The 11,257-nt window shown below is 36.5% G+C and overlaps 1 protein-coding gene across 1 annotated transcript; it reads right to left on the reverse strand.

Moving 5' to 3' along the window:
• Positions 1-1,958: 1,958 nt before the first annotated feature.
• mmp9 (matrix metallopeptidase 9) lies at positions 1,959-7,470 on the reverse strand. Its single transcript, XM_073818662.1, has 13 exons — positions 7,246-7,470; positions 6,915-7,153; positions 6,685-6,833; positions 6,474-6,602; positions 4,702-4,875; positions 4,375-4,548; positions 4,112-4,285; positions 3,878-4,033; positions 3,555-3,759; positions 3,305-3,438; positions 3,065-3,215; positions 2,851-2,954; positions 1,959-2,754 (listed from the first exon to the last, which is right to left on the reverse strand). The coding sequence occupies exons 1-13, from the start codon at positions 7,378-7,380 to the stop codon at positions 2,651-2,653; spliced, it is 2,028 nt and encodes a 675-aa protein (XP_073674763.1). The 5' UTR covers positions 7,381-7,470; the 3' UTR covers positions 1,959-2,650.
• Positions 7,471-11,257: the final 3,787 nt, after the last annotated feature.

The following is an 11,257-nucleotide window of genomic DNA, read 5'->3' on the forward strand; positions in this document are numbered from 1 at the left end:
TATTTTTTTCCGCTCAGGCGATATGAAGAACCGCTCGGGGACCTCGAGGGCCTGCGTGAGCAGGGAGAGCCAGTTCGCCCGAATGTTTTTCTCTTGCCCATCATGACAGAAACTGTATTTGTAAACAATTTAGCACCATTATTTTGAGCTAGGATTTTTTCTTACCTTGAATGGACGTCTGTTTTGGTCTTCACGCTCGCGAATGAGAAGAAATAAAATAGATCTTTGAAAGCGAATAGTTGGTAATGGTTTCTAGTCGGGCGCCATCAGCGTCTCCTCGCTTCCTGTCCTCAAAGCTGGCCGGAACTCATTTATCCGTCACGGCGAAAAAGACGAGAGGGAGAAACCCCTAATCTGTTTTATGATGTATCAAGATTTATTTTAAAAGGGTGTTTAATTTATACAACGTGAATGTTAATCATCTCGCTTTATCGTTTAAGTGTTTGGTCAAATAATGTTGAGAACTGGAGGACTATTGCTCTCTGAGGATGAAACCACCGGGTGTCTCGCGGATTAATATGACGCCATTTGTTTATATAAAGATTCTCATTAATAATTGTTTGATAAACCCAAAACAAACGTCTTTTTAGCACGGATTGAATGTGAGGGGGTCACATGTTATACATGAGTTCGTTTACATTCTGTTAAATCTGTATTGTGCATAAAGATGAGACGTGTACCCCACTACATACGCCTTTATTCCGCGTTAACTACAATTCATATTTTCACCTTAAAAAAAAATATTTGTACGGTTAGTCCTGCGCTTTCATTGTTAATTTACGAAAATCAGGCAAGTTTTTTGTAAACCATTTAGCAGTGGACATTCAGGTTGCTCTTTCTGTCTGTATTCCTAAATTGAGGTCCAAAGTTTACATACACCTTACAGAAACAGCAAAATGTTTATTTTTTTGTTTAGTACTGACATAAAAAAAGATATTCCACATAAAAGGTGTTTACATATAGTCCACAAGAGAAAATAATAGTTGAATGTTTAAAAATGACCCTGTTAAAAAGTTTACATACACTTGATTCTTAATAGTGTTGTTACCAAAGTGATCAGGGTAAATTTTACTTATTTTGTCTTCTGAAGGACAGTACTAAATGAAACGAATATGATATTTAGACAAAATAAGATAAATTTACACATCTGCATTCTGTTCAAAAGTTTTCACCCCTGGATATTGCATTGTTTTTTCTTCTGGACCATCAATAAATGTTTAAACCTTCTGTAATAGTTGCATGAGTCCCTCAGTTGTCCTCAGTGTGAAAAGATGGATCTCAAAACCATACATTCATTGATGGAAAGGGTTCAAATACACAAAAATGTGAAGAAACCAAAGAATTTGTGGGACCTGAAGGACTTTTCTAAAGTCTGAACTGTTCAGGACAAACAAGGGACTCATGAACCACTATCACAAAACAACACAAAAACAAAGCTGTGGATCATTCAGGTAACAACACAGAGTTAAGAATCAAGTGTATGTAAACTTTTGAACAGGGTAATTAAAAAAAAAATTCAACTATTTTTCTCATGTGGACTATATGTAAACATCTTGTATGTGAAATATCTTATTCAGGTTAGTACTAAATAATAAATTACATGCATTTTGTATGATGCCACTTATTTTGAGAAAATAATTAACATTTTACAGATTCTGCAAGGTGTATGTAAACTTTGGAACTCAACTCTTTGTATCAAATATGACACACATTTGTAAAAAAAAAAAAAAAAAGTGTTCTGTTTGAGTTCATGACTCTTTCGATGAGAATTAGGTTAATTAGCTGCTAAATTTCAAATATTGGTGTGGCAACAGTTTAAAATAGTCTGCAGTGATTATATTTTATAGAATTCCAAACCAATATGTACTTCTGTGAAAACTTGCTATATAGAGCAAATTTTGCTGTATTTTCAAACAGGATTCTGTATCTAGATATAATGATAGAACAGTGCACACAGATTGAATGGTCTTGTTTACAAATTTATTGAGTAATCATAAACAATGCAACAAACAAATAAAAATATAAATAAGTGGAATGTGGAACATTAAATTAATAATATTAAATTATCATTTACACCAGGCAAATGATTTCACAATACGCCAAAATCTGGGCTTACTATTAGAAATTAGCTCTAAAGCTAAAAATAAACCTTTGCTTTGAAAACCATCTAAGTGGGGTCAACACAGAGAACGGATGCTTTGTGAACAACAAATGCAATTAGGCTACAATGTTCCTGAGGTGACTCCGCTCAAACATTTACAAACACAAAGTTAAATCCTAGAATTGGACTAGCAGTGCCTCACTGTAGTTTTATAGAACAAGATTATTGTTTCTTCTAATGTGCTGTTAAGAAACTCATCATGGACGAAGCAGTTATATAGTAAGCTGAAAATAAATTATAAGACCACGTTGAAGCTGACAGACAAATATGCCTAACATCCTGTTTCATGTGCCTATTATAATTTCAGTGTTAAAACAGATCTTTTCCTATAACAGTTAAAGTCAAAATCCCCATAACAGAGACTTTAAATTTAATACATTCTGTCTGTGTCTTCCTCACTACATTTTACACTGAAGAGAAATGGTTTCCCTATTAAAAAGGGCTCTGTCATCAGGTTAGGATGTTGGACGTCTTCATTGTGCACGTCTTTTAGGAGCATTTTAGGAGGTCGTGCTTCACATAACCGACTCGGTCAACCTGCCTTCTGGCATTCATTCTCCAGTAGAAACTCTCCCGGCAGAAGTAGAAGAATCCTGATTTTTAAAAAAAAAATAGAAACAAATTTAGCTTGATCAGATAAATAAGAGTAGTTAATCAGACTATTTAAGACTATTAATTTTCTCACTTACCCTTGTAGAGGAACACATCATGTGAATCAATGGGCACTCCACCGAAAACGGAGTCAACGAATCGTGGGTATCCTCTGTCTATCATCTGAGCCTTCACATCGAGTCTGTGAAAAATAAATAAGAGATAAGAATACTGTAGAAAAACCACAATACAGAGCTTTACACTTTCTGATCAGCTTTTGCATGTTACAGTTCTGAAGCAAAGTTCACATACCTCCAGAAGTTCTCCCCATTGAACAGGAGCACCTTGCCTTTGCCTCTCTGCACAGCTCCATCCACTCTGTCCAAGTTGCTTGGCAGGCCGAGCTTCTCGATTTTACGTGGTCCAAGCACCTCATTTCCATTATAAACCCAGAACTGTTTTTCTGTTTAAATGAGATACGGTTGAAAATGCAGTTATATATCTTAAATTTGAACATGTTGTTCAATAATATTGAAATATCTCAATAAGTACCTGAAAAGAAGTAGATCTTTTCCGTGAGCTGGTCCTCAAAGGCGGCGTTAATGACGGCTGGCAGGGCAGACCACTTCTCAGATATCAAGAAAGGACCTTTGTGTTCTCCTTTGTTTGAGATCTTCCAGTAGTACCTTTGAGAAGAATGAAAGAGAGAATGTAGAAACATTTAATTGAGAATAGGGAATAATGAGGTTTGTTTTCTGGGTTTGTAAGTTCAAATGAGTATATGTAGAATTATAACTCATACCCATCCTTGAAGAAATGAAGCTCTTTCTTGATTTCAGTGATGGCATCAAATTCCTTGATTTGGCAGGCATCCTTTGAAGGCTCGACATGTACTGTGGTAGAAACAGTGGTTGTTGTCTTAGTTGCGGTGGATTTAGTTGGCACAATTGGAGAGGAAGTGGTGGATTTTGGTTGTGGAGGAGTGGGATCAGGGCCAGTTTTAGGTCCTGAAATGAAATAATTACACAATATAACTAAAAGACCACAATTGTACAAGAGTTTTGGGCATAAGAAAATGCATAGTAATCCTAATAATGAGTAAATGATGGATCATTGGATAAATACCATAGAGAAACTGAATGCCCTCGATATCATCACGATTTAGAGAGAAATCCTCTACGTATCTGTACATGGGATACATCAGAGCGTCTTTGATGTTGGAGTGATCCAAACCAAGTGCATGCCCAAACTCATGAGCAGCCACCAGAAACAGACTGTATCCTGTGAGAGAAAAGACATGTTAGCCGATGTCTTGCTTCAATGTTTAAATAATGTCTTAAGGAGAGGATTATCACTTACCTCTATCAGCGCAAAATCCCCATTTTTTATCCTTGTCATAGTCGCTGGTAGTTGCACACCACAGTTTTCCATCACTACGGCCTTCACTGGTGCAAGAGGAGTATTTGGTTCCAAGGAAGGTGAAAGGAAACTGGCATGGGTTACCTTCGGAATTTCCACCAATCACAGCTGTATCTGTGAGGGGAAATATATTATATATTATAAAACATGTATATCTTACTTCAGGTTTCAGGGTTACCTTTGAAGGTATGAGAGCTTCTTACCTCTGTTAGGGCAGAATCCATACTTCTTATCAGTGTCAAAGTTAGCTGTCGTGGCACACCAACGATACCCATCACTCCGTCCTTCTGTGGTGCAAGAGTCGTATGTATCCCCCTGAAACACGAAGGGGAAAACACACGGCGCTTCGTTGCTGTTCCCGTCAAACGTGAAGAGAACTGAGGGAGAACAGAGACAGATTGTTAGCCAAGCACATAATAATAATCACTTGTGGTTGTTCAAATTGACATTGATTTTACATATTAAGGCCAAAAGAGTCAGTTTAAATGTCTGTTTTGGAAGTCCCGTAAAATCTTCACTGGAACACTTACGCTCACTGGGACAGAAGCCAAATTTCTTGTCCTTGTCATAGTCTGCGGTGGTTGAGCACCAGGGGAGACCATCTGTGCGCCCCTCTGTGGTGCAGGAGGAGTAGGTTGTTCCCTCAAACAGGAAGGGGAAGTGACACATCGCACCCTCTGCATTACCATAGCGGGTTTGAATTGCTGAAGGAAACAAATCAATGTCATTGACTTCTCCAGAAATCTTATAGACATGATGATTCCCTTGTGAGGGACCTGAGCTATAGCTTTTTTAATATACAGTCAAACCAAAATGTATTCAGACACTTTCAACATTTCTCACAGTTTATTCACTATAGTTTAGAAAATGGTAATAAAATATGACAAGAACTATGAGTTAAACTGTGTCAGAACAAAATTCATCTTGATAATCACAAATGAATTACAGTCAAAGCAAAATTTATTCAGACACCTTCGAATTTTCTCGCATTATGACAGTTTATTCACTATAGTTTAGAAAATGGTAATAAAATATGACAAGAACTATGAGTTAAACTGTGTCAGAACAAATTCATCTTGATAATGTCAGATAACTTTGATAGAAAGGTATGTAACAAAACATGGTCAGGTCAAAATGTTGTCCCACATTTTAATTAATTTTACTGGTAGTTCACTGTATGAATGATTTTTGGGTATAATATGTCACAGTTTACTTTATTTTGCTATCCTCAATTACATAAACGATAGTGCCCTGCAAAAAAAAATGAAAAATTATATCTGTTGTCTGAATAATTTTTGGGTTGACTGTATAGGGACTCATTACACTATTTATAAAAAACTATTAAGTGTTATATTATTAGGAAAACATATTTCCAAATTTAATTAACTGGCTTTTTATTGTTATTGGATGGAACACAAAGCTTTACCCCAGTTTAAAAAACAGAGCTATAAATATGAAAATACAAGACTGATTTATTAAGTGTGAAATTATAAAGTAAGTTTCTAATATTAAGTAATTGGCTTTTTTAATGCTATTGGATGGAACCTAAAGCTAACATTTAAAATATTACCACAGGACCCGGTTTAAAACAGAGCTATGCATTTTAATATATAAGGGCTCATTTATACCGCATATGAAAAGTATTATACGAGAAATTATGAAGACAACATGTTCGCAAAATTAATGAATTGGCCTTTTTTATTGATATAGGATGGAACTCAAAGCTAACAAAGCTGAAGCTAACCGACGGCGACGTGCGAAATCTATTTTACAAACGTTTTTTTCGTGACGTCGCGGCTGGAACAACATACAAACTGTGACAGATGATAATCTCAGATACTGATTATGTGCTTTATTCAGTGTTAAAAGTGTCTAATGTGGGTTGAATATCATTTTTTGTGACATTTATAGCCATACTGAAAGCAACAACAGATTACCTCAGATCTTGCAAATAAATTAAAGTAGGCTACGTTAAAACTGCGAACCAACAAGCGTATCCCATAACAAAGATGGTATCAGCCACTAAGTATGTACTTTTAATCATTTTTAAAAGGTGTAATATCTATAAATTAACTTATAAACTTGATCATTTCGTTGGGAATGCAGTGCACTTTTACAAACTATGTTTTAGGACAGACTCTAACTGTATCCACTCAAAACGGTAGAGGGAGCTGTTGTTATACTTTGCCTCCTGTGCAACTGTTAAAGAGTATGATGCTAAATGGTTTTTAAACTCCTTATATATTAAATACATACAGTGAAAGCAGGGTGTATTTAAATATGAATCGAGAGTCACTCTCACCTGGTCCAGAGCCAAGGGTCCAGTGTTCATCATCATCAAAATGAGCATCTCCCTGCATTCCCTCACCTGGAGGGTAGGCGTGAGCCAGCAGCCCATCTTTCCCATCGAAGGGATAGGGATCACCGTGATCTGAAACAAAAAAAGCAGCTCAATCATTTATTCAAACAGCCTTAAATTTTAAAACTTTAATCTGTAACAAAACTCAACTCACCTGCTTTTCCAAAGGAGATCATAATGTCAGCAGTGCCGTCGTAGAGACGTGTGAACGTCAGTGGGGTCACATCACTCCAGACTTTGAAAGCTCTGGCAAAGGCATCGTCGATCAAAGTGGCTTCCATGTCAGGTGAGTAGTTCAAAATCCTGGATATCAAAACAACAACGCAATGGATTACAGTGTGTTCATTACAAATCTATGAAGCTGAAGTGTAGATAATATCCCACCTGTATGTAACATCATTGTGATCCCACTTCAGGTCGCCTGTGAAAGTCTGATAGTTGCGGATGTCTGGGACCCCACAGCGAGGCTGCTTCATGGCATCAATCGTGGATTGGTCAAGCGAGCCGGTTTCCTCCAGCCCGAGCTGCCTCTGCAGTTTCCTCAGTGCTTTAGAAGAAGACATGACTGCCTGCAGTCCGCTCTTCTGGAGAACATCTACGTAGCCATAACGCTTCAGGTACTCCTAGAGATAGAAAAGAGTAGAATTCATATAAAATGTAGATGACTGAAAGTAGATATTCAAAGAAACAATAAACTGAAACTTGATATACTCACATCTGCCAGTTGCACATCTGTCATGTTCTTGATCACATCTCCAGGGAACTTCACATACACGGATTTGAGCGGCACACACCAAGCTCTCAAAGAACAGGTTCCAAGAACCAGAAACGCCAGCACTCCAAGTCTCATGATTAGCGCTTCAAGTCACAAACCAAAGTTAAATTAGTCTCTCAGGGAGACAAAGTACAAGCAGTGTGGTTGTTTCCTCTTCTCCTGATCTTTCTGGCTTCTCTGGTGCCCTAAAGGGAGTATTTATGTGATCCCCAAGGCTTAGTCACTGAGCACCCACCCACCTTCAGTAGGTCATTTTAGCACTCCCAATTACTAGCACTTGCCCACTAAAAGGGAGTGATTTTTTTTTTTTTTTTGCATCCATTCAAAAAAAGAAGGGGCTTTCCAACAACCTCACATTAAGCTTGAAGACACAAAAGATAACAAACAAAGACTGTCTTGTAGACTAACCTAGATAGTTTATTAAAATAAATTGCAACTCATACACATACAATAATACATTTACACAAACATAGATATATATATAATATGAATATTTTTGAAAAATTGTCTATGTTACTATATTTATGTAGAAAAGTAAATAAATAGTATATATTTTTTGAAACTGGATTTTAGCACATGGTTATGAGTATAAAATTACTTATGTACAAGAAATATAAATAAATATTTTTTTGGTAAAAAAGTATATCAATTCAGCAATATGCTTTATGAGTATACATGTATTTATGAAAAACAAACAAACAAATATATAATACAGTACGTATTTTTAGCAGTTGTCTACACAAGTGTAAATATACAAACATATTAATAAATTTTTTTCTTTTTTTTCTTTTTTTGCACAGGGGTGGAAGCTAATACAGGCAATGAGCACCAGAGAAAGTTGTTTTTGGATAGTTTCCTGTCGAGAACGATGAATAGGCATGACGCCGTCCTGTGTTAGAAAACTTTGGGAAACCCATAAACTGAAAAGCTGCCAGGTAAGCACCCTTATTGCACAATTTTAATTGATGAAGCTGAGTGACGAATACATACAGGTGTCCTGCCACAGCTCTATAGACACACAACGTTGTGCAAGTGTATTCTTCTGTGCTGTGTTGACACACATTGAGTAGTTTTGCGCCCAGAGGCAAAGGAAATCCAAATCCATAAATGGCCATAAATTACTCTAGTTTCTGCACAAAATGCAGAAGCCATCAGCTAGTGTTTGGTTTAGAATACATTGCCTAATCGTGCTTTGCAAATGAGGATGTAAATGTGTTGTTAAGTAATGCAAAACCAAATCATATGCCAATTTCCTAATTGTGTGAGTCTGTAAGCGCTTTTTGGGAAATTCTGTTACACACACCTCAGATAATGTAAAACACTGACGACATATGTGATACACCACCATTTCTAGGTATAAACATCAACAAATGTATCAGTACATTAATAAACAGTGACGCAAACTAAAACAAGAAAGACTTCTCGCCCCGGCATATTGCTAAAAGTATTTTTCACGTCTCTATTTTGGACATGAAAATTCATTTCCTCTCTAGATGTACGCTTGATAATGAATCAGCAGCTATGGCAAGGGTGGTGACTGCCTGTACGTTTGCTCTTTTAAGGACATGAATTACGTTAGTATACAGAATAAGGTAGGGAAATGTCTAGTATAGTTTTGAAACCAAACAAACTCAGTTTGTAGGCTGCAAATCTGAACATTTAGTAATTGATTCTGACACAGTGATGGGAAGATATCGCATAGAACCTGATTGTATTAAGACATTTTTGTGTTTGAGACACTTCTGACACAAATGCAATATCCTTTTTAATTATTTCTTCATAGACACAAAAGTTGATTAATCCCGTTCAACAACATCAAAACACTGATGCTTAATTGCACATAATCATGAGAAACCAGGAATTTGCAGCATTTCAGAATTCAAATGTACAGTAAACACTTTTTACATCTGCCATCCATTCACACATCCGTGACAGTGCTTGTTTGTGAGGATTCATATGTTGTTTACTTAAGTTGTCTCTTTGGTCAGTTTCATATTTAGTGGACGCCAAAGGCAAGGAACTTGTTTGAGTTGTTTGTGTCATGATATAAACCATCAAGTCAAGTAGATCCCATTTGAGGTTTAGTCTTGTCACTTGCGTGTTTGACCCTTAGAATATTTTCATAAACAATCACCAAGTAGTTTGGAACTGCATGTAGGCCTGCTAGTTTTAGTTTTACCTGAATTTAGTGTGAACTCATATGGAAAGCATGACTTATATGGCTAAATATCAAACATACTGAGAGCATTTTATTAGACATAGTTTTTACATACTTTTATGGTCCACTGTAATGTCTGTATCCAGTGGGTGGAGTTGTATTGGAAAATTTGATTTGTAAAAGGATAATAAAAATTACAATATAATGAGGTCACTTTTTAACCAGTCTGTGTGTGTGTGTGTGTGTGTGTGTGTGTGTACCTGGTATTCATCACGTTGTGGGGACCAAATGTCCCCACAAGGATAGGAATACCAGTAGATTTTGACCTTGTGGGGACATTTCTTAGGTCCCCATGAGGAAACAGGCTTATAAATCATGCACAATGAGTTTTTTTGAGGAAGTAAAAGTATGCACAATCTCCTGTGAGGGCTAGGTTTAGGTGTAGGGTAGGTGTAGGGCGATAGAAAATACGGTTTGTACTAGGGTTGCACGGTATACCGGTACTACGGTAGTATCGCGATACTAAAGCTTATAAATACCCGCGGTGCCATTGCATTTTTGAAACGGTAGTATCGTCCACACGGTAGGACCGTAAGATATGTTGTATGCACGGCAGGAACACTGTTTAAAACGTTCATTTGAACATGCACGCCAGCACACCAAAATGTCTTTCTGCTGTGCTTTGTGTATTACAGGCTGTGTCTACGCTTTATATGGTATTTAGTGTTTCCCGACGCTTCAGTTCAGTTTGAAAAGAGAAGGTGCACGCGCACGTCGTTGTTCACGCTTTAGTTTATCAGAAGAGAGGGTCTGATTCAGACCGTCTGATGTTATTTAAAAAATAGCAGTTCAAGAATCACTTATTCAACATATTTAAAGTTTTTTCGTATTTTCATTCCTTTGCCCACTTTTAGAACAGGTGAAATAATTCGTTTCTGGAATGATCGTTGATCACAACACGAATGCAATTCCATTCATTAACATACTAGCTGCTTTCCACTTTGTTCTTATTAATCATTATATATATTTTTTATATTATAAATTAATATGTTTTAATATATAAGCTGCTTACTTTCAAGATATGCAAGCAAAAATGCTCCTGACAGTTCAGTAAGATGTTTTTGTTTCGTTTCTGTGTTCAAATCCATATCCGCGTTGGTTGGGCGAATCGTTGATTCACTGAATCACTAAGCCATTCATAAAAAGTCATTTGATTCACTCCTGAATGATTCAGCCGTTTTGAAAGAATCGTTTGAACGACTCAGTGATTCAATCACAAACACTGCTGCCACCTGCTGGCGGTTTTAAGTTTCTCATCATATTACATTCTTTACCATATTTCTACATTCAGTGTTTTGTATTTAAAACATTCATCTTTAATCTGTAATTTATGCAATTATAAATAAAGTCTAAATATATAAATACCACATCTAAATGTCACTTCATGCAGCTTCTGCGCATTGCTAAGAGGAGTTATGTTGACATGATTTCGTGGAAAACAATAGCCAGTCATTCATTTACATTAATGAAATATTTAGAGAAAAAATGTTGTCTGTTTTCATTTACATCTTTTCATTTATGAAATTTTGATTCATTTTGTAGAATAGAATTTTAAATGAACAAAATACTGCATGGTATCGCGATACTACTTGGTATCGTGATACTTCAGCTGGTATAGTATCGTAAGTCATTTTCATGGTATCGTGACAACCCTAGTTTGTACAGTATGAAAACCATTGCGCCTATGGAATGTCCCCATAAAACATGTAAACCCAACATGTGTGTGTGTGTGTG

The sequence above is a fragment of the Garra rufa genome, chromosome 15 (assembly GCF_049309525.1).
Source record: "Garra rufa chromosome 15, GarRuf1.0, whole genome shotgun sequence".
Classification (NCBI taxonomy): domain Eukaryota; kingdom Metazoa; phylum Chordata; class Actinopteri; order Cypriniformes; family Cyprinidae; genus Garra; species Garra rufa.

Excerpts from the sequence above, each read along its gene's own strand:
- mmp9 (XM_073818662.1), bottom strand. The coding sequence starts at position 7,380 with ATGAGACTTGGAGTGCTGGCGTTTCTGGTTCTTGGAACCTGTTCTTTG. Across the intron at positions 4,549-4,701 it reads TGGCTTCTGTCCCAGTGAGC|TTCTCTTCACGTTTGACGGG; the intron begins GTAAGTGTTCCA and ends GTTCTCCCTCAG. Across the intron at positions 4,034-4,111 it reads GGGATTTTGCGCTGATAGAG|GATACAGTCTGTTTCTGGTG; the intron begins GTAAGTGATAAT and ends TTTCTCTCACAG.